The sequence below is a fragment of the Misgurnus anguillicaudatus genome, unplaced genomic scaffold (assembly GCF_027580225.2).
Source record: "Misgurnus anguillicaudatus unplaced genomic scaffold, ASM2758022v2 HiC_scaffold_28, whole genome shotgun sequence".
NCBI lineage: Eukaryota > Metazoa > Chordata > Actinopteri > Cypriniformes > Cobitidae > Misgurnus > Misgurnus anguillicaudatus.
This window is the reverse complement of record NW_027395278.1, coordinates 8,763,390-8,787,376: the sequence shown is the minus strand read 5'-3', so window position 1 is coordinate 8,787,376 and position 23,987 is coordinate 8,763,390. Positions and strand designations below refer to the sequence as shown.

Sequence of the window (23,987 nt, the reverse complement as noted above, 5' to 3'; positions counted from 1 at the left end):
AAGTTAACAAAGCTGAAGCCAGACGTAACAGTTAACAGTATAGAATGGTTCAATCTTTTATTACATGCTGATTAATTAGACATTTTCTGATATAAATATGTGAGAGCCAAATAGGGAGACATTGTATTTGAGATATAAAAAGCCACCTGACAGCAGTGATTACCTTAATGAGCTTAAGGTCTTGTAACTGTGTGAGTTTTATTTGGTTTAAGGTGACATATGTGCATGCTAAGGACTATACCCAAATCCTTTCTAATCTTTTCAGCTGCTCATCCTCTAGACAATACAGAGGGACACTACATCAGACAAACAGCTTGACAATACTTTAAAGGAAATGCAAACCATTCATGGAATACTATTTTTGTTTGGATTTCACCTGAAAAAGATACAAATTCTTTGGCACTTAACAACATTCGTTTTACCTATAAAATGCTTATAACAGTGATTTCCTAGGATACACAGAGACATACATAATGAAAAGCATAGCTGGTGGCTAAGGCTCTGAAACAACCTGGTATAAGATGAAGCATTCTTCCTTTTCGTCTGTGCTGGACTGTATTTTTATGGTGTAACAGCTGGTGAACTGCAATTGCTTTAAAATGGGCTGCACTCCATCACGAGGGAACAGTCTCCAAACAGAACACGGTCCATTCCGAAAGGGGAGAACTCTACTGCCAGTGACGCAGGAAAGCCCAGCAGAATCTCAGTCTGATGACATAGGAAATGAAGGATGTTGTGGAAGTGACATTTATAACTCAACAGGTCAGAACAACATAAGTTCCACACTGATAGGAAGGAAATCTTTGGCAGAGCCAGAAAATGCTAGGGGTGCTTCTGCCAAACTAGGCACAAATGAGATTACAGTCAATATATTATCTCAAGCCAAAGACAAACAAGAATTAAAACAAGAGGCTTTGGGAAAAAAATGTGCAAAGAAATCAAAGAAAAGTGTAAAATTAAACAAGAAAAGAAAGGAAAGATGTTCTGTCGAAGAAAAAGTAGACTTTCCAGAGACACTTGTGGAAGCTCATCAAGCTGCTTATGGGTATCTTAACCCCAATATTACTAAATATGAAGACCTGTTGGGAATACTTGATCATGCAACCCAGACCCAGTTCTCATTACAACCCATGGTGGCGTTCCTGGTCCTACGATATGAAGAAATAAATAAAGGGCTTTTGCAAATAGTAGAAGAAGGAGAGAATATGTTTAAAAAACATAGAGACCACCTTGCTTGGCCTTGCCAAAAAGACTATTCCCTTTCATCTAGCTCTAAAAAAAAATGGACATCTCCCACCTTTAGTGAACCCCAACCAGACCTGCTACAACAACTCCTCCAGTACACCGTTCAGAGGATGCGGCTATTGGGGCAATCAGTTTGTGGAATTGGGGATATGGCACTTGGGGAGGCGGTGGAATACTTTAATTCCATTTCTGAAATTCTAGAAGAAAAACTTAGAACAAAACATACATTTGAATCAAGATTAATGCAGTTGCTTTCTCAAATTGAGGCTGCCACACAGAGAAAATCTGGCCCAGATGACTCTACGCTGTTTAGTGAAGACAGTGGTATTGGGGCAGAAAGTGACTCACTAACAGGTTCAGACAGACATTGCACATGCAAAGAAAGATGTGACTCAACCGGAACAATGTGTACCAATTTCAGTTTTACACCAGTTCATCATGCCTCAAACAGAGAAAGGTTTCTTAAAACAATGAGCAACAGCAGTTCTCTAAACTCCATAGACCCAACCTGTACTATTACAGGAAAAGAACAGAGGGATACAGAATCACTACTTGGCTATGTCTCTTTGGATGAAGGTGAAAAGGGGGTAGGGGAGAATAAAACAGATGATTGCACAAAGGAAAGAAAAAATGAAAATAAAAAGATATTGTCAAATTCTTCTATTCTGGATCTTAGGCAACCATGTCGCATGCCAGCAAAGAGCATAGAAAATCCACAAACTGTTGAAATTACATTAAAGTTGAAAGATGCCATCAGGAGCAGAAATCAGTTTGTGCCTTGTCAATCCACTATGGTTAAGACAAAACACATGAATAGCCCAAAGAGCAGTAGTCACCAGTGGACAGAAGATGGTGCCAAAAGCTCTAAAAGACCCCACACAACCGCAACTAGAACACCAAAGATAAAGACAATGGTTACTAAGCAGTGCCGGTCAAGATCAGCAGATTCTCTATGTAGTAGAAATGAAGATCTTACTATCACTGAACTTAAAAGAACTCAAAAGGAAATTAACCAAAGGCTGGAGAGGATAAAGAATGTTAAGTCTGAAGAAAAAACAAAGCAAGATTCATCTAAACAAGTCAAACAGCAGCAAACACAAGGTATTTCCTCAGTTGCTGCTGGCAGGCAGTGTTCTTTGAATAAAAATATTTTTTCTCTAAATAATCTAAGAAAGGCTGTTAAAGCAAAAGTAGAAGAGCAAGCGAATGTGCAGGAAGACATAAAGGAAATAAAAGAGAAAGTAAATGAAAAAGTAGACATAAAACAAAAAGACAAGAAAGCTCCAAAGGGTCCAGTTAAAGTAACACCTGTGCCAAGCCCCCCACCATCACTACACCAATGTTCAGGGACATACATGGGTAAGAATTCTGTTAAAAAATTGATTAACACTTTCAGTCAGGGGCTAGAGGAAAGTAGACAGATGACAGATGCAAAAGTGCTTGGACCTCTTAAAGGTGTTAGAAAGTGTGGTGTTCCCATCATTCCTGGTTTAGGTTACTCTGGCACATTAATGCTTAATGATACACTCAGAAGTGTCTCACAATGCTCTGAAATCACAGAGGATCTTGACAATATTGACAGGTTACCACCTCCTCCACTTGAGGTTCTCATGGACAATTCCTTTGAAAATGTACAGTCAAAGGACACAGGAGAAAACTTTGCAAGCAGAGGCAGATCAACCCAGCCAAAAAAGACAGCAATGACTCAGAGATTGCAAGCATCTCTGCAGTCTATAACAGTTCTACCCAGTAAGGGACATTTTCGTAAGGGTTCTTTAAGTATGTCACCAGTCCGTACCCAAGATAACAGAGGAATTGGAAAGGATGGTCACCTTGATTCCTGTCACGAAACACATATAGAAAGTGAGGAGCCTTTCTCCCTCTACAAACAAACAAGAAAAATAATTCACTTGAGACATTCTTCTAACTCACCAACAAAGATACCTACTGCTAAGCAGTGTCACAGAAAGCTCTCCTCCCCCTCATGTGAAATAGAAGTAACACAAGAGGAGAAGATAACCAATGAAACAGTACCAAATAGTGCTGACCCAACTCCTTCCACCCCACCTGTATCTAGAACACGCACCTTACCATCCACACCTCTGTTACATCGTAGACTCCCGAGTCCTCCAGTATTTATAAGTAAACCTACATCTACAACTTTAACAAGTCTTCATGTTGTTCGTAAACTCCCAACACCTCCTTCCACTGGACAACTAATCCTGCCAATTACTTCTGACATGCAGCATGACCAAAACCCCAGCGTTATGTCTGGGCTTGCCTACTCTTTTAAGGCACCATCACCTCCGGCTTCTCCAAAGGTTCAAAAGTGGTCTCTGGAAAATGGTAGCGAGGACTGTACTTTGAGGGTATTTAGCAATGCTCGATCAGTGTTTTGTCCTGCCTCATCATCATTATTTGAGGCTCAGCCTGTTTCCAGGTCTCCCCAGGCATGGGCCTCCTCTGGTAGCAGTGTTCTTCCTCGTCCCTGGGGTGAGCGTGGTTGGTTACCAGTGTCTGCTCAAGGACGTCAACCATTTATCAGACGAAGCCAGTCAGATAGGAGGCCCAGTTTGACCCTGAAACCCAAGATTCCAGTCTTTTCTGTGGCAGAGACATGTGGGAGTGAACCAGCAATTAGCACCCATGGGTGAGTCTGACACTTTTTGTGTTAAGGGAAAGGTTGATGTGTAAATGCCTACTATTGATGTAATATATGTTGTATGCATTATCTGATATTTAAAGCAACACTATGTAGTTTCCATGTAAAAACGACTTACAGCTCCTCCATGTGGTTGAAAAGCGCAACAGTGCCTGGTATCAGACAGTCTTCTGCAGGCAGGGGGAGGGGCGGGGCTGTGTGCTCTACCCTCCACCGCCACTTTCAGAGTGTGCTTGTAGCAGCTAGGAGGCTGCTCAGGTTGCAGCAACAGTACAATTTGTCCAGTTAAAAGTTGTTCTATCACTGAAATAATTTTAGAGACATTATTTAAAGGTAAAAAACTACACAGTGATGCTTTAATATAATTATAAATAGCACAATATATATCTTAATAATATGTAGATGTAGCGCTTTACTTTACAGATCGGTAATAACTGGGTAATGCTATAGTAATATATATGTAATTTCATGGTAATATTATTTTTAAACCATAAATCACAAATAATTACTGTGCAATATCCAGACAATTACTATGCAGTTTCCAGACAATAACAATGTAAATTGTGTTAATTTAAAGGTATAATAACATGGTAATAATTGTAGTAAAAATCTACTTACTTAAATGATACATGTTCAGGATTTACTTGTTGTGAAGTAATATTTCTCTAATTACACCAGCCTGATTGTGTTGGTTGTGAATGAGTAAAATGTTGGTAAGTACATGGTTACTTTTAAATGTATGGCATAATAAGTGATCAAAGAGACTTACTAAGTCATTGTAGTAGATAGATTGTAAAATGTAAACTTTTATCTGTTACTACCATGAAACAAATGAAGTAATTTCACAGAAACTACATGGTATCAGGGGTGTAAATGCAGTATTGCCTGTTCCTACTTAATTTCTCAGCTGTGTTGATATACCCATAAAGTATCCTTCTAGTGATGCTCAGTTTTAAATACATTAAATACATTTTACACACTTTCTAACTTTTCCAACTAAAAACAGAGTATATACTGCAAAATACTGTCTCATTCAAGTCAGAGTTAACTGTCAAGCATGTGTGAAAGTGAATAGCTTGTTGATCATTGTTGACTCAAGATGCAGATTGTTTAGAGATTCTCTAGTTTTGTTGTTGCCAGAATATTCAAAACACAAGCCTATGCTACTGCATAATAAATAACCTTAACCCTATTTTGAGTTGAAACTTCACAGACACATTCTGTGGACACTTAAGACTTTTATTACAGTACATTTTGTAAAAAGGGGCATAGTACGTCCAATTTAAATATAGTTACGCTGATATAAATACGAAAAGACAAATACATAATAAAACGTATTCACTCAATGACTCATTGCTGACCAGTGCTAACTGGTGAAGCAGTTTATCAACAGAAGTCTACAGAAACGTGTAAGTGTATTTGTTCATAGTCTTGTTCAATTTTAGCTCAGTCTTGTTGCGAAGAAACACTATCTTGTTTACCTTTGACTCCCGTCCTGAAATTGCATTTGTTCTCGTGCGTTCTCGCGTTTGTTTCAGTTGTTTGTTGTTGAATATTGTTGGACATGGCCAACGTGGTTCGTCACTGTCTGGAGGATAACTAGCCAGTTAATAAAACATCTCGGAAAATAGAGCAGACGCGCTTCACACAACGAGCGTGCATGCACGCCACACAGCCAAAATAAGAGCTGTGGTCCGTCACTGTCTGGAGGATAGCCAGTTGATAAAACGCGTGTCCGTGAGAACTGTAAGTGGACTTATGTTTGGGGTTTATTTAAGCCTGTTATTGTATTAGTCTATAGTTCTTGCAAATTTAAAGTAAGCTGGTGATTTTGTTGTTTGAGCAACCTGCTAGCTAGGTTGCACGTGCCTGTTGATTAAATATAATTGTTGAGCGCTCTTGCTCACGTTATTTATGTGATTTATTTACATGCTACAGTAGTTACACTCATTTAAGATAATGTAATTAATAGTGGGAAATAACCAGTTTTTACATTCTTCGCCCTATCTACAGTATCATCATTTGCCAGACGTTCTACAACATCTGCTTCAGTTTGTGTTTATTAACCCTTTAGTCTCACTTCATCACACAGCTATTCTCGTTAGAGGTATCTGTTACAGTTTTTTCCAATTGCTAACACACTAAAATGACATGAACAGCACAACTATTTAAACTGACACACAGAGAGCAACACCTCTTCTCAAGTCTCCAAAAGTCTAAACACATTTTCTGCTTTACACACATTTTGCAATTCACAATGGCACTTTTTAAATGCACTGAACACGATTCTCTGCACAAGACACAACAATCTGACATAAAGTCACATGTTTGCCTTTTCAAAACACTACCATTCAAAATGACACTACACGAGCTAAATGGCCAATATATGTGCCACCTGCCCAAACACCTGAATGGTTAATTGTTAACACTTCAATCAGGATGTAAGCACTAGAAAAGACCACAGGAAAGTCATTGGCCACATGAGCCATTATAGATGTTCCTGGCTAACGTGGTGGGAACATCACAATGTGTGCTGCCATCTCCAATATGGATGGTGTCCTCCACCGTCATGCCAACCTTGGACCATACAACACAGCCCATATTCTCACATTTCTAGAAAGACTCCACAACATTCTCATACCATCAGAGTGTATGAATGATGTAGACCAGGGCTATTCAATTAGTTTGTCGTGGGGGCCAGTTCATAAAAAGTATCTTAAATGAGGGGCCGGAGATATAACAGTGATGATGACTAAATTTTTCTACATTTAAACATATTCATGTTGTATTTTACAGTTTTTTCCAATTGCTAACACACTAAAATGACATGAACAGCACAACTATTTAAACTGACACACAGAGAGCAACACCTCTTCTCAAGTCTCCAAAAGTCTAAACACATTTTCTGCTTTACACACATTTTGCAATTCACAATGGCACTTTTTAAATGCACTGAACACGGTTCTCTGCACAAGACACAACAATCTGACATAAAGTCACATGTTTGCCTTTTCAAAACCCTACCATTCAAAATGACACTACACGAGCTAAATGGCCAATATATGTGCCACCTGCCCAAACACCTGAATGGTTAATTGTTAACACTTCAATCAGGATGTAAGCACTCGAAAAGACCACAGGAACGTCATTGGCCACAGAGCCATTATAGATGTTCCTGGCTAACGTGGTGGGAACATCACAATGTGTGCTGCCATCTCCAATATGGATGGTGTCCTCCACCGTCATGCCAACCTTGATACAACACAGCCCATATTCTCACATTTCTAGAAAGACTCCACAACATTCTCATACCATCAGAGTGTATAAATGATGTAGACCAAAGAAACCGGTATGTTGTAGTATTGCACAACGTGAGCTTTTATCATGTAGCTCCAGTCCAAAACTGGTTTGCTGACTACCAAACATTTATCGTGCAATACCTCCCACCATACTTGCCATTTTTGAACCCCATAGAAGAGGTATATGGAAGGTATATGACCACCAGCCCTTTGTGGGCATGCCTCTTTTGCAGGCTATGGAAGAAACATGTGATGAGATTGATGTTGGTGCAATTTAGGGATGGATAAGGTGCTCAAGGCGCTTCTTCCCTCGATGTCTGGCAAGGGAATATATTGCCAGTGATGTGGACGAGGCGTTATGACTTGTTTGGTGAAAAATAAAAAAAATTCAACAGCATGTGTGTGTATCTGCAAATATTTTTGTGCATGTGAACAATCTAATACATATTTTAGTATTATGGCAAAGCATACTAAAGAAAAGTGCACTTTTCATTATGCCCAACTGTGTGTAGTTGGTTAGACAAAAATCTGGTAATATGAATGAAGTGTGTTCCAATTTGTGTCAAAGTTTGATTTTGATAATGTTATATGTAGTTTCGGTTGGAGTGCTTCATTTTGCAGGATATATGTGGTATTTTGCTATTTGGGTGTGTGGTTTTGTAAATTGTGTTAAGTTTTTTGATAAAACCAGACTAGTTTGCAAAATTGTGTGTTAGCAATTGGAAAAAACTGTAAAACTGCATAACAACAAAATCAGTGCATTGTACAATAGGCTTTTTCTACAAACATGTATTTTGAAACTGCATTCAACAACATTAGTGCATTGTTAGATGTCAAAGTAGGCTTTTTCTACATCCAGACATGTTTGTTGTATTTTAAAATTGCATAACAACATAAGTAAGATGCCCAAGTAAGCTTTATTCTACATTTAAATAGGTAAATAAGATCCATATCACACTCATTGAGAATTTAACTCATTTACTCACTTCAGTGCACATAACAAAAAAGTTTATAATATGGAACATAATTGTTTTATGCTGTTTTTGTCAAAAGCTAATTAATACAGTAGCCCTTTTTAAACTACAACAGCCATCTTAATAACTGGCAAACATTAGGCTACCTTCTAATAAACAGAATATGTTTTTAGATTTCGCAAGAGCAGTAAAATCAGGTGTATGTTTGTAACAGTTCCCTGTTACTTGTGTACCAAGGAGTGCTCTCAATGCAGTTATGTAATTATTTACCTGAGCAGTAGGGGGCGATCTGTCCAGGTGAACCCTATTTAAGGTAACAAAGAAGTCAGGCAGGAAGTCTCTATCTCCTTTGGAGCAGCTTACCTCATGGTAGTTTGGGCCTTTGTACCCTGGTTGAGGAACTTAATAGTTCTAAACTCAATTGTAAGTAGCTGACCATGGTGTTTAATATGTAAATATTGAGTGTTTGTAGCACATGGTTATTGTTTATTTATGTAAATGTTTTGTTTGCAGAGGGTTTGTGTTCTAAGCATGGTGGATTTAATGCTAGCGTAAACATCTGAGAAGTGTGGAGTTGACTTACAGCATCCTCTAAAGGACCACAACATTGGACTTTAATGTTTGACACAAAACTCTTTATGATGGAATGTTTGTCATGAACATCAAGAAAACAAGTACGGTTTTTATTCTACATTTGACAAACATGGATGGTTGATTGCTTTACCAAGACTATGCAAAGAAGAACTTTATAGATAAGGCAAACCAAAGACTGTACATTGGGGGGGAAATATTGCTTTACTGTAAACTGTGGGATTGTTGGTGTTGTGATTGTTGGTTTAGGATAGGATTTGCATTTGCTGTTTAACTTTTTAATACACTTGGCTCATGAGTAAAATTGGTCTGCTGAGTCCTTCCTTCATTGTAATACTTAAACTAATTTTAATGGAATAGGTGTTACATCATTTGGCGCCCAACGTGGGGCTCTGACGAAAAATCTAAAACCAAATAATAGAATTTGAATGAATTTGTAATGGTTTTGGATGGGTCAATTTTGCTTATGAGTCATTATTTTGAATGTGTAGAAGTTTAAATGAATTTTATGGTTGAGCAAGAATACTGATGCTGAACTACTACTACAAAAACCTGAGTTGTAAATTTATATATAATGGCTAGCCCAGGTGATGAGACAGAGGGTGAGAATCCTATAGAGCCAGATTATTCCACTTCACCTTTCAGAAACCGACGAGAGCCGATGCGAGAACTTATCCAATCTCTCAGACATTTGTATTTGGAGAGTGAGGTAGATGTGGAAGAGCATGAAGAGAGTTCTCAGTACTTACCCTTGCCGCCTCCACCTCCTCCTCAAGAGGAAGATATAACCCCTACCAGTTTTGAGTTAAGGGTGAGTAAGTTGGAACATAGAATGGAAGAGTTGGAACAATCATTTGGAGTATTCTCTATGGATTTACAGCATAGTGTGACTAAGCAAGATCAGCGTTTGAGTGGGTTGGAAGAGCAGGTGCAGAACCTTTTAACTCAGCAACGGCATCACCATCAAATGATACAGCAGTTGGAGAAAACCCTACCCACTGAGCTTAAAGCTGAATGTCAACAGGTAAAAGAAACCTTAGAAAGGAGCCTACATCAAGTAGGACAAGCAACAATGGATTGTATGGCAAGGAGGGATAGTCAGCTGAAGTCATTAATTCAATCTTACCATACTGCAACGTCTACTCCACATTTTAATCCACCTATTCTACCAGAGAGTCCAACTCACCCCATACATTTTAAACCTCCAATTAAGTTGGAATTTCCCAAGTTTGGTAGTTTAGAGGGAGAAGACCCTCTTTCCTATATTGAAAAATGTGATGAATACCTTGCAGTTCAACCGCTAGGTGATACTGAGATATTGTCAATGTTGCCTTCTGTTCTAACTCATACAGCCAAAGATTGGTGGATTGCAGAGAGAAAGAGAGTACGAACTTGGAGTCAATTCAAGAAGGTCTTTATGCAATCTTTCCTACCTGATGACCATGAGGTTGAGGTTGAGAGAAGAATTCGGGAACGAAAACAGGCTGTTGATGAAGATATCAGGACCTTTGCTTACCAGTATCGTGCTTTATGCCTACGATTGAAGCCATCTATGTCAGAACGTGAAATGCTCCAAGCCATACTCAGGAACTGTAATCCTCGTGTTGCCAGCATACTTAGAGGTACTGTCTCTACAGTTGATGAGTTAGTCCGTGTTGGTACTTTAGTTGAAAGGGATATTAGTGAGGAAAGAGCATATTGGAGACAGAGACAAGCAGAGCATCAGGCAAAGTCAAATGCTAATAATAAAGGAGCAAAAGGCAGACAGTTAAACCATCACATAGCTGTAATGTCAGGAGATATGGGGAAACCACTTGACCCACTAACCTTGTTGATTACAGTCAATAACTATAGATGTCAAGCAATTTTAGATTCAGGAAGTACTTACTCTTTATTACAAGAGTCGTGCTGGAAAAGATTGAAGACAAGCTCTGAGATGTTGCAGTCCAGTAAGGGACAGACCTTTTCATTAGCAAATGGTCATGTGCAGACAGCCCTAGGAAAGGTAGTGTGGAAGTGTACACTTAATGGACATCAATACCCATTCAAAGCCTTTGTGATGAAAGATCAGGATTTGACTTTACCCATTATACTTGGATTGGAGTTTATGATGGACTCAGGGATCCAGATTGATTTTAAGGACAAGACTTACATTCTACCTGAAGAGACTGAAGTAAAGCATTCATTCATGCCATTTACATCTTCTGCAGCAATTAGTCTACATCTGGCATTATCTTTAATACAAGTGTCTCCTACCACCTTAGCAACTATTAAAGATTTGACCAGTCGAGCTGATGTTTCCAATACTCAGAAAAAGCAGCTCGAAGCACTTATGCTTGGTCGGCCAACAGTCTGCACTGACTCTTTGGGACGAACTGCCGTGATCTGCCATCAGGTTAACACCATTGATGAGATTCCAGTACGTAAACGGGCCTACCCAGTTTCTGTGTCCAAACAGCAATTCATTGATCAGGAAGTTTCCAGCATGTTGGAAAGAGGCATAATCAGACCATCAACTTCTCCATGGGCAGCTCCCATAGTTCTTGTTCCTAAGAAAGATGGTACCTTGCGGTTCTGCATTGATTATAGGGCTTTAAATGCCAAGACGCCTTTAGATGGATTTCCCATGCCACAAATCCAAGACATCCTAGAATCAATGTATGGTGCATCAATTTTCAGCACATTGGATCTTAAGAGTGGCTATTGGCAGGTGCTTATGGATGAGGCTAGTATTCCAAAGACTGCTTTTGTGACCAAAAATGCACAATATGAATTTCTGTGTTTACCATTCGGCCTAAGGAACTCCGCTGCAACTTTTCAGCGCCTGATGAATACAGTGTTAAGAGACTACCTTGGAAAATTCTGTTTTGTCTATATAGACGATATTGTGATTTATTCCAAAAACATCCAAGAACATCTTGAACATCTCAGACTGCTCTTTGACGTGTTGGAAGCAGCTGGTTTGACCCTGAACCTGGCAAAATGTAACATGCTTCAAAGGTCTATTACTTTCTTAGGACATGTTGTATCTGCTGAGGGAGTGAGTACCGAAATGGCCAGAGTGGAAGCTGTCCAAAATTTTCCTGTCCCAACAACTCTTAAAGAGGTACAACGTTTTTTAGGTCTTGCAGGGTGGTACCATAGGTTTATTTCACATTTTTCAGAGATTGCTGCACCATTACATGCACTGAAAAGCACAAATGTAACCTGGAACTGGACAATAAAATGCCAGCAGGCTTTTGATGAACTGAAAAATGCACTACAAAAAGCACCTGTGTTGATACCCCCAGACTTTACAAAAAGTTTTAAAGTCCAAACAGATGCCAGTGATGTAGGCCTAGGGGCCGTACTGACACAAGACCAAGATGGAGCTGAACATGTTATAGCCTATGCATCAAGACTTCTTCGTGGAGCTGAAAAATCCTATTCCACAGCTGAGAAGGAGTGTCTGGCAGTGATTTGGGCCGTTGAGAAGTGGAAACAGTATCTGGAAGGGAGGCATTTTGAGGTGCTAACAGATCATGCTGCTCTCACATGGGTTTTCAATCATCCCCGCCCAACTTCTCGACTAACCAGGTGGGCTTTGAGATTGCAGAGCTTTGACTTCACAGTTAAATATAGGAAGGGACAATGTAATGTGGTTCCTGACACACTATCAAGGGGTGTGCCATTTCATGAGGTAAAAGGTCAGATTGCTGTGTGTCAGGCGAATGTCAGTGGATCTGACTTACCTGTTAGTTTGGATGAGATTGGGGTTGCCCAGAAACAAGATCCAGCACTCCAGCCTCTATGGGAAGCAGCTAAGGTACCTGTAACAGACCCTACCCGAATTCACTATGTCATTCAGAATGACTATCTATTTCGTTGTGTGCCGGATAAATCTCAAGGTGAGACTATGCAAGTAATTATACCAATGTCATTGAGGGAGAAATTCTTGCAGTTCGCCCACTCTAATCCTTTGAGTGGACACCTGGGCCGAATGAAAACTTTGAGGCGTTTACTTAATGTGGTTTATTGGCCAGAGATACGCAAGGATGTTTGGAGCTTTTGTACAGCATGTCAAACCTGTCGAATTTATAAACCAAGAATCTCCAAACTGTCTGGACACCTACAATCAACACCAGTAGTAGAACCTGGCCACATGTTAGGTGTTGATCTCATGGGTCCCTTCCCAAAGAGTACACAGGCCAACGAATACCTGATGGTGGTGGTGGATTACTGTAGTAAGTGGGTGGAGTTGTTTCCTCTGAGATCTGCCAAGACCCCCCTGATCGTTAACATCCTGGTAAAAGAGATATTTACTCGTTGGGGAACACCTACTTACTTGGTATCAGACCGGGGACCACAGTTTACAGCCCAACTTCTGAATGAAACATGCAAGCGTTGGGGAGTTGTTCAGAAGTTAACCACTGCATATCATCCTCAAACTAATATCACAGAAAGGACCAACCGAACTCTGAAGGCTATGATATCTTCATTTGTTAAGGACAATCACAGGCACTGGGATAGATGGATGGCTGAATTCCGGTATGCCATTAACACAGCATGGCAAGAAAGCACTGGACTAACTCCTGCAGAGATTGCGTTAGGCCGCAAGCTAAAAGGACCTTTGGAAGGGCTCATACGAAATCCACCTAATCCTGATCAGATGGCCTATAGTACTGTGGAGAGGCAGAAGGAACTGTTTGAACGGGTTAAAGAAAAGACTAGTCAAGCTCAACAACGGCAAGCAAGGTACTATAACAGAAGGAGGAAACTTGAGTCGTTTGAAGAGGGAGATTTAGTCTGGTTACGTACTCACCCTCTGTCTCGGGCTTCAGACTCCTATATGGCCAAACTGGCACCAAAGTGGAAAGGTCCAGCTAAGGTTTTGAAAAAGTTAAACAATGTTAATTATCAGATTTTAATGTTGGATGAGTCAAAACAGGTTGAGACTTTTCATGTAGAGAAAATGAAGAGGTTCTATGGAGCTGCTTAAACAATTTTCTTAAGGGGAGGGGTATGTAACAGTTCCCTGTTACTTGTGTACCAAGGAGTGCTCTCAATGCAGTTATGTAATTATTTACCTGAGCAGTAGGGGGCGATCTGTCCAGGTGAACCCTATTTAAGGTAACAAAGAAGTCAGGCAGGAAGTCTCTATCTCCTTTGGAGCAGCTTACCTCATGGTAGTTTGGGCCTTTGTACCCTGGTTGAGGAACTTAATAGTTCTAAACTCAATTGTAAGTAGCTGACCATGGTGTTTAATATGTAAATATTGAGTGTTTGTAGCACATGGTTATTGTTTATTTATGTAAATGTTTTGTTTGCAGAGGGTTTGTGTTCTAAGCATGGTGGATTTAATGCTAGCGTAAACATCTGAGAAGTGTGGAGTTGACTTACAGCATCCTCTAAAGGACCACAACATTGGACTTTAATGTTTGACACAAAACTCTTTATGATGGAATGTTTGTCATGAACATCAAGAAAACAAGTACGGTTTTTATTCTACATTTGACAAACATGGATGGTTGATTGCTTTACCAAGACTATGCAAAGAAGAACTTTATAGATAAGGCAAACCAAAGACTGTACATTGGGGGGGAAATATTGCTTTACTGTAAACTGTGGGATTGTTGGTGTTGTGATTGTTGGTTTAGGATAGGATTTGCATTTGCTGTTTAACTTTTTAATACACTTGGCTCATGAGTAAAATTGGTCTGCTGAGTCCTTCCTTCATTGTAATACTTAAACTAATTTTAATGGAATAGGTGTTACATCATTTGTCAGCATGATACGCATAAGTGATGAAGGTGCTGGCTGTGAGCGATGGGTGACTAACTGTTACTCGTTTTAATTGCATTTTTGTGTGAGAACGATGACTCGCATAATATTTGACCCTTTGTCTGCTTTGAATTTTGGAGAAACGGCAGGATCTTTTTGTCTAGTTCACAAAATCGTTTCAACGAGTTTCCTTTATCTAACGTTAATGTCATTGTGGATAAGCATAAACATATCAGACAACAATTGTCGGAAAAGGCAGTGTTTTAAGCTGAAAATACAACAAATAAAGTTAAAACAACCATAGAGTCCGGTCTCTTAACTCACCACTGTCTGTCAGCTATCGCGTCTTGAGACGCGGGCGCGAGCGGGGGTCCGGGGGAGGCGATCGCTTTGAACTTGTGGACAAAAGCGCGAATATAATCACGTGACACAGCTGCTCGCACCAGTCACGTGACTCGCGCTCTGCAGCTAATGCTGCATGAAACAGACGCACGCGCATCAACTCGTAACTGTACGGCCCGTTGTCTAACTTACTAAATTTATTTTAGAGATGTCTTTTTTACAGACTACATAAAGGGCCGGATCAAATTACCTTGGGGGCCGGGTTTGGCCCGCGGGCCGCCAATTGAATAGCCCTGATGTAGACCAAAGAAACCAGTATGTTGTAGTATGGCACAACGTGAGCTTTCATCGTGCAGCTCCAGTCCAAAACTGGTTTGCTGACTACCAAACATTTATCGTGCAATACCTCCCACCATACTTGCCATTTTTGAACCCCATAGAAGAGTTATATGGAAGGTATATGACCACCAGCCCTTTGTGCGCATGCCTCTTTTGGAGGCGATGGAAGAGACATGTGATGAGATTGATGTTGGTGCAATTTAGGGATGGATAAGGCACTCAAGGCGCTTCTTCCCTCGATGTCTGGAAAGGGAATATATTGCCTGTGATGTGGACGAGGCGTTGTGACTTGTTTGGTGAAAAATAAAAAAAATTCAACAGCATGTGTGTGTATCTGCAAATATTTTTGCATTATGGCAAAGCATACTAAAGAAAAGTGCACTTTTCATTATGCCCAACTGTGTGTAGTTGGTTAGACAAAAATCTGGTAATATGAATGAAGTGTGTTCCAATTTGTGTCAAAGTTTGATTTTGATAATGTTATATGTAGTTTAGGTTGGAGTGCTTCATTTTGCAGGATATATGTGGTGTTTTGCTATTTGGGTGTGTGGTTTTGTAAATTGTGTTAAGTTTTTTGATAAAACCAGACTAGTTTGCAAAATTGTGTGTTAGCAATTGGAAAAACTGTAAAAACATCAAAGTCATTACAGTTTTTCTCGGTTGCTTAAACACATTTATTGAAACTATGCTTCATTTTCTCAAAACAGTAAACACAATATCATAACGCCTCACACAATTCTCCAAACATCATATTTTCAGGTCAAAATGAAGTTCTACACTCAAAACCATTCACTCTTACTGAAAAACCAACATTTTCCCTCAGTCAACACATACAAGCTTTCAAAAACACACACACACACACTACAACATAGTCTTACACACTGGTGCAATAAATTCAAAACAATATACCAAAACTGGTAAGTTGCTTGTGGTTCTCCCCCTCAAAAACCTTTTCACATGACCAAAAAAGACACAATCAATGTATGCATTAGCACATTTTTATTAATTCATGTGCTACACAGCACAACTGTAAAACATTTTTTTTAAATGATTTCACCTCAACATCCCATCTTTGTTCTGGGTCAGGCCAGAGAATCTCATCCACATCACAGGCTATATTGGTCCTAGCCAAACAGCAAGGGTAAAATCCTCTTGCATGATCCACCCCTGGCATTCATCTACTAATATGTCGATCTGTATGGAAGGCAATTTGATGCATGTCTTTATTCCAGTCTATGCACACTAAAGTTATTGTACAGAGCAGTCTTACAGTTTTTTCCAATTGCTAACACACAATTTTGCAAACTAGTCTGGTTTTATCAAAAAACACAATTTACAAAACCACACACCCAAATAGCAAAATACCACATATATCCTGCAAAATGAAGCACTCCAACCGAAACTACATATAACATTACCAAAATCAAACTTTGACACAAATTGGAACACACTTCATTCATATTACCAGATCTTTGTCTAACCAACTACACACAGTTGGGCATAACGAAAAGTGCACTTTTCTTTAGTATGCTTTGCCATAATACTAAAATATGTATTAGATTGTTCACATGCACAAAAATATTTGCAGATACACAAACATGCTGTTGAATTTTTTTTATTTTTCACCAAACAAGTCATAATGCCTTGTCCACATCACAGGCAATATATTCCCTTGCCAGACATCGAGGGAAGCACCTTGAGCGCCTTATCCATCCCTAAATTGCACCAACATCAATCTCATCATATGTCTCTTCCATAGTCTGCAAAAGAGGCATGCGCACAAAGGGCTGCTGGTCATATACCTTCCATATAACTCTTCTATGGGGTTTAAAAATGGCAAGTGGGTGGGAGGTATTACACGATAAATGTTTGGTAGTCAGCAAACCAGTTTTGGACTGGAGCTACACGATGAAAGTTCACGTTGTGCCATACTACAACACACCGGTTTCTTTGGTCTACATCATTTATACACTCTGATGGTATGAGAATGTTGTGGAGTCTTTCTAGAAATGTGAGAATATGGGCTGTGTTGTATCAAGGTTGGCATGACGGTGGAGGATACCATCCATATTGGAGATGGCGGCACACATTGTGATGTTCCCACCACGTTAGCCAGGAACATCTATAATGGCTCTGTGGCCAATGACGTACCTGTGGTCTTTTCTAGTGCTTACATCCTGATTGAAGTGTTAACAATTAACCATTCAGGTGTTTGGGCAGGTGGCACATATATTGGCCATTTAGCTCGTGTAGTGTCATTTTGAATGGTAGTGTTTTGAAAAGGCAAACATGTGACTTTATGTCAGATTGTTGTGTCTTGTACAGAGAACCGTGTTCAGTGCAATTAAAAAGTGCCATTGTGAATTGCAAAATGTGTGTAAAGCAGGAAATGTGTTTAGACTTTTGGATACTTGAGAAGAGGTGTTGCTCTCTGTGTGTCAGTTTAAATAGTTGTGCTGTTCATGTCATTTTAGTGTGTTAGCAATTGGAAAAAACTGTAATGTAAGTATATCTATCTGTTTTCCTCTCTGAAGGCTCTGAAGATGGAGGCAACAGTGAAGCGACTCAAATTAGGCTTTACACATTGATCAACCTCGCTCATAGTCATACCATGGACAAGGACATGGTCAGCTAGAGTGGCTCGAATTTCATCTGAGACTGCTTGTCACCTTGCCCTACATCTCCCTCCTCCTCTTTCACCACATCCTTCTCCTATTCCTCCTCTCTTACCATGTCCTCCTCCTCTTTCTCCTCCTTCACCATGTCCTCTTCCTCCTCTTTCACCATGTCATCCTCCTCTTCCTACTCCTTCACCATGTCCTCTTCCTCCTCTTTCACCACGTCATCCTCCTCTTCCTACTCCTTCACCATGTCCTCTTTGTCAGGATCGTGTATGTCATTATGTGTGTTTAGTCTTGTTTCTAGTGCCAGGATCCTGACACCCTCATATAAGTGTTCTGTGTTTGTCTGGAGAGTCACGTGACCTATGTGTTATGTGTGGCACGTGCTCTCCTGTGTTTAGTCTTAACCTTACCCTCCTGTTTCCTAATTATGTATAATTAGTTTCCTCACCTGTTTGTTATTGTCCCCTAATTAGTTCCCCTATTTTAATGCCATTGTGTCTCTTGCTTTTGTGGTATCATTGTATGTGTGTCATGTGTGACACCGTCAAGACCTTGTCTTGTTTTTGCCCTGTCTTTTATTTCATTCTTGTCTTGTTTACCCCCTCGAGGAAGTTTTTGTTATATAATAAAAGTCTTTTTGGTTGAGAGCTGTCTGCACTTGGGTTCTGTCTTCCCCATCCCTGACACTCTTCCTCCTCCTTCACCATGTCCTCCTCCTTTCCGTCCTCTTCTGCCTCCTCCTCTCCCTCCTCCTCTTCCTTCTCCTCGACCTATTCCTTCATTTCTCTGTGGATCCATTGTTCCGAATGTAATGGGGTGAGCTTAGAGGGGCGTGTCATTTGACTTTGTGATGGAGCCGGACGGAAGTTGAGCGCACGGACCCTTTAAAAGTGGGGAACATTCCTTTCTTCGGGTTCTTTCTGTTTTGGGAAACTGGCTGCAGTGGAGGTGTGTAACGACTCCCTTACCTGTGTAAGCACGAGGTTTATACCTTTTCCGGACCTCTCTTAGTCGCGCTGAACACCAAGGTAGTTCCCGCATCAAACTTTTATTTAATCTGCGTGACATTGTCCGCTATTGTGCATCAGAGGAACGCTGATTTTCTGCGCTGTGCGTGGGCCTGTGGGTACTTCCAAATCATTTACAGTCGGTATGTATCAAATCAATTGGTAGTGTTAGTTTACTGATTGTTTTCATAAAAAGCGGGTATTTTATGGAGGCTCGTTTATTTAGTGTGATCCAGATTTGTGAATGGTGCGTTGACATTGCTGGGGGGCCTGATCAAGGTGCGCTACAGGTATGTGGTGTTATTATTTTATGAATATTAAGTTTCAGTGTTATTTTAGTTAGTAAAAAATATAAGGTTGATGGCGAACTTGTGTTATAGAGGGCTGCTGTTTCGCTGCTGTGGAATTTACAGTCGTTGGACATTCCTGTTGATGCCCTCAATCTTCTGACGTTTCATCCTGTGTGTGTGTGCGTGCGCGCGTGTGTGTGTGTGTGTGGGTGTGTGTGTTTAGCAATGATGTGTGACTGTGTGGAGTATTAGGTTTAGCTGTTAAATTGTGTATTGGTGTTTTGTTTGTTTAACCCCATGTGTGTATTTTGAGAGGTCACACGGGTATTAGACCATTTATTATTCTGTACATCTGACTCATATAAGTGACCTGGGGAATTTGTATTGCCTATTTCATTTATAATCTTTTTTTTGTTTCTTTTTTTTTTGTGTGGAGGTTGGTTTCTTTAATTGAAATGGTTTGTTTCACTAACTGGAAGTGATTGGTTTTTTTACTTTGTGTGTGGGATTTTCTTTCTTTATATTGGTACCAATTATTATTATTATTATTGTGTGATTCATTACCTCAGGGTATCTATGAGACAAATGGTCTAAGAACTAAGTGTCCCCCACATATGGTATGGACGCTGTGTAGTGTGTTTACGTCTTTTATGTGAAAGTGGATGTTTGTATTTTTATACCACTAAATTAAAGATTGAATAAGCACACCCTTGTTGTCTTCCTCCATTTGGTTGGGGGGCCTGTTGTAAGGGGAATTGAATATTAATACCCCTTTGTTACATATAACTTGACACTGTCACACAAAGCTCAGTGAACTGATTCAGGCCCTTTTATCTATCTATTGAAGGATCTGATTGATGTGTGTTCAATTTTGACTCTTAGTGTTTCCACCTTGGTAACTGTTTGCTATTTGAGCCTAAGCTGTGCTGACTTGAGTGAACAGTATTGAATGCCTGTGCTTTCCATATGACCAGATGATGTAAGCACTGAGAAATGTAGGGATTTGTGTGTTTTGAAGTAACAGTTCACCAAATTTGACTCATGTGTTAAAGCAGAGGAATCGTGTTTATAGTTCAGCAAAATGATTGTGCTTCTTGAAAAATTGCGTTATGGTTTTGAAATTTTAGTTAAAAAACCTGGTTAAAGTGTTTTAGCAATCGAGAAAACTGTAATAATCTAGTATGTGTTCATTTTCTGATGTTAATCTGGAGTACCTATAGAGTAGTATTACATCCTTTATATCTCTGAAGAGTCTTTAGTTTAATCAGATTTATAAAAGAAATATTAGCTTTACCAAATCTTTCCGATAACATACGAAAAAATGAAGAAGGAGGAGTTACTACCGCGGGAGGAGCGAGTACGAGTCATGCCACACTATACAACACTGTTTAACTTATGATTCACTACATGTTCGTGTCATTTATATAATATGCTGCGCCTATTTCCAACATAAGACAGAAGTCTTACTTACCGCATGCAACTCATGACCCGGTTGGGAAAATCCAGCGCATCAAACACACAAGGAAAAATCTGCTGCTACCCCGGAAAATATACTATATCCATTGTTTTCATAAGGCTGGCTTTCTTCACCTTACATCCAAAAACACACTTCTTCTTTAGTGCCATTATTGAGTTTTAAAAAATTAAACAAAGCTGTGTCGCGTGATAAGATGTTTGCAGGTTCTAGCGTCTCCCGCTGATTGACGGGTGGGTGGGGTTTTCCGAGGGAAGTGCCCATATAAAGAAGTGATACATATAGAAAACCCCTGAAACATCAGCTGGACCTGTAATTGAAAAAAACTTTCCGAAACTTGTACGAACCCTCGCGAAGTGCATTCAGCACGGAAATACTCTGTAACACACCCAACTGCCTTTTTGACACTTTGCCTACGTTTAGCATGAGGAAACAACTCTATAACTGTGTTAATAAGTCAGAATGATTGAAATACCATTGAACCCCCCCCCCTTGAGTGTTTTTAAAATATTTTCATTTTCATCATGACGCGTACCAACCAGATCTCACGAATTTCCGTGGCATAGTCACGGAATTTTGTGCTCATTTTTCCGTGGCATTCTCACGGATCTCCGCATTTTTCCGTGGCCCTGCTACGGATTGTCTTTTTCCGTGGCATTATCATGGATTGGTTACTCAACTGTTTTGTCCTATTTTCTTACCATTTTCGCTTTGGTTTAGGGTTAGATTTACATGAAATGACATCCCTACCCAAACCCAACTCTAACCCCAATGCCAGGCGACAATTGTTTAAAGTTTAGAAAATATAAAAGAATAAATCAGAAAAAATAGTATAAACCAATAGTTACATACTAATGCAAACACCAAATCTAACCCTAAACCGAAGCGAAAATTGTTTGAAAATAGGAAAAAGCAGTTGAGTAACCAATCCGTGAGAATGCCACGGAAAAAGACAGTCCGTAGCAGGGCCACGAAAAAATGCGGAGATCCGTGAGAATGCCACGGAAAAATTAGCACAAAATTCCGTGACTATCCCACGGAACTTTGTGAGATCATGTTGCGCGTACGCACCGCCCCAATGCTAATAATCTCCACACTATTTCACCATCCACGACAGCATCAATTACTTTTCCCATTGGCTTATGGAACTGTCAATCTGCTGGCAACAAAGCAGTTTCATTACAGCTGTTGCTTCACATTCTGGTCATTCTGTTCTAGGACTAACTGAGACCTGGATCAAACCAGAGGACACAGAAACTCCCGCTGCCTCTATAACAATTATACATTTCCCCACAGTCCTAGCACTACAGGAAGGGGTGGAGGGACCGGTCTACTCATTACAAACAACTGGAATTCCAAAAGTTTTCACCCTCATGTGAAAGCAGCTCTTTTGAGTTGCATGCTGATACTAAAATCCATTTTTTAGTTATCTATTGCCCCCCAGGTCAGCTTGGACATTACCTAGAGGACTTGGATGTACTTCTGCCTTTCTTCCCAGAGGATGATACTCCTCTAATAGTACTTGGTGACTTCAACATCGACCTAGAGAAATCACAGGCAGCCGACTTCAACACCCTGACTGCATCGTTTGACCCAACTCACCTTAATGGCTGATGATTTTGCTTCTGTCTTTGTGAAGAAAACAAACTCTATCAGCAGTCAGTTCTCTGGGCTGCCACCTCTTGCACATGCTCAAACTCCTGATGCATGCTCGCTCCCCTCTTTTTTTCTCCTATCTGAAGTGGATGTTTAAAAAATCTTTGCTTCAAACACCCGACTACTTGCCTGTTAGATCCCATACCCACCCATCTCGTTCAGGCCATTTCTCCATCGGTTATCCTGCTCTTACCCACATTATCAACTCATCTCTTTCCACTGGTACATTTCCCACAGCTTTTAAAGGAGAACCCTGCTGCTGAAGAAACCCACACTTTAATCCTGCAATGTTAGAAAACTACAGACCTGTATATGTCTTCTTCCCTTTATTACCAAGACTCTTGAGCATGTGGTGTTTGACCAGCTCTCATCCTTCTTCACACAAAATACCCACACAGCAAAAGGACTCCGGCTTTTGGAACGGACCCGCGAAACGGACCCGCGTCGGCGTCCACTTGCGCTAAATGACGGATGCGCAATGAAGGCGGATCGCGGACCCGCCGTGGCCTCGCACTGCATCCGCTCCGCATCCGTGGCGCAAATTGATTCATATATCCGCTGCGGACCCACAATTGAGTCTGACTCAAGCTCCGGGACAGATCCGCAACGGATGCAGACCGGAGCTACTGACTTCGGAGCGGTTCCGTTACGGATCCGCCCCGGAGCTTATTGCTATCAGGACCGGGTCCGTTTTGGACCCGTTTATTTCACTTTCAAATTCAAAATCCCTTCTGTTCTTACTGTATGATAAAATAGGATAAACTAAACTAAAGGATAAAACCAAAACTATCACTAGGCCTGGCTACCGCAGCAATATAGAACCTTAAATCTGCATTGCCTTGTATTTTTAACCTCACAATATTGTAAATAGGCCTAACTAATAGTTTCACTAAAATATATCAATTTAATGTACAAAAGTAATTACTACTCAATGGAAATATAAAATTGCCATTTACATTTATGGACAGTTATAGGTTATAGCATATTCTGTTTTTGTTAAAAAATATTATTTTTGTGGTCAAAACCTAATTTAGTGCTTTATAGACCCCTTCACGGTTCACGTCACAGACTGTTCCCACTGCGCATGTCGGGGTCAGAAAAGTCATTACAGCAGATTCAGTTGCGTATTATTCGGTATCGTCAAAAATGCCTACTTACGTCGTGGGCTGTGAAAATCGCACCAGGTCTTCCGTTAAGTTTTCGCGAGTCATGCAGAATCTCAAAAACAAAAAAATACAACATCTGCGTCTGCAAGCAATTAACGTGCAGACTGGGACAATGCAAAGATCAAAGAGGCTTGTGTTTGTAGTGCTCACTTCATTTGAGGTAAGTCATCATTTTTCAGCACTGTTAGATTAAATTATAAAGCCTAAATGGTATGAACAGTTCGACCCCGTGCTGCGCGCGCACCCGATAGTCATTTAATGTTTACAAACCTTGAAGGGGTCTATAGGCCCAGGTCAATGCAAACATAAAATACTTGATCAATTAGGCTACAACTTCAATGAAATGCTGCACTATGCACAGCTAAAACATCTGGCAATGAATAACTGGAGAAAGACAAGTTGTTCAACAAAAATGTTTTTATTATTTAATCATTTCTTCCATTACACGTCTCCTCGTTGCCCGATCTGTTGCCAGGTTGAACACAGCACCTGTAATCAAACAGACAGATATGGGCCCGGTTCCCCGATAACGCTCACTCTTAGCACGCTAAGAAGGCT

General features: G+C 40.2%; 1 protein-coding gene and 1 long non-coding RNA gene across 2 annotated transcripts in view; both read left to right on the top strand.

Moving 5' to 3' along the window:
- Positions 1–294: 294 nt before the first annotated feature.
- LOC129416907 (photoreceptor cilium actin regulator) overlaps positions 295–23,987 on the top strand; it is a 41,014-nt gene continuing 17,321 nt past the window's right edge. The window contains exon 1 of the mRNA XM_055171339.2: positions 295–3,895. Within this exon, the coding sequence (XP_055027314.2) occupies positions 600–3,895 (3,296 nt within the window). The 5' untranslated portion in view covers positions 295–599. The remainder of the gene's footprint in view (positions 3,896–23,987) is intronic.
- Positions 18,622–19,832, top strand: LOC129447359 (uncharacterized). Its single transcript, XR_012368291.1, has 3 exons — positions 18,622–18,986; positions 19,070–19,133; positions 19,224–19,832. It is a non-coding gene; the product is annotated as an uncharacterized lncRNA (long non-coding RNA).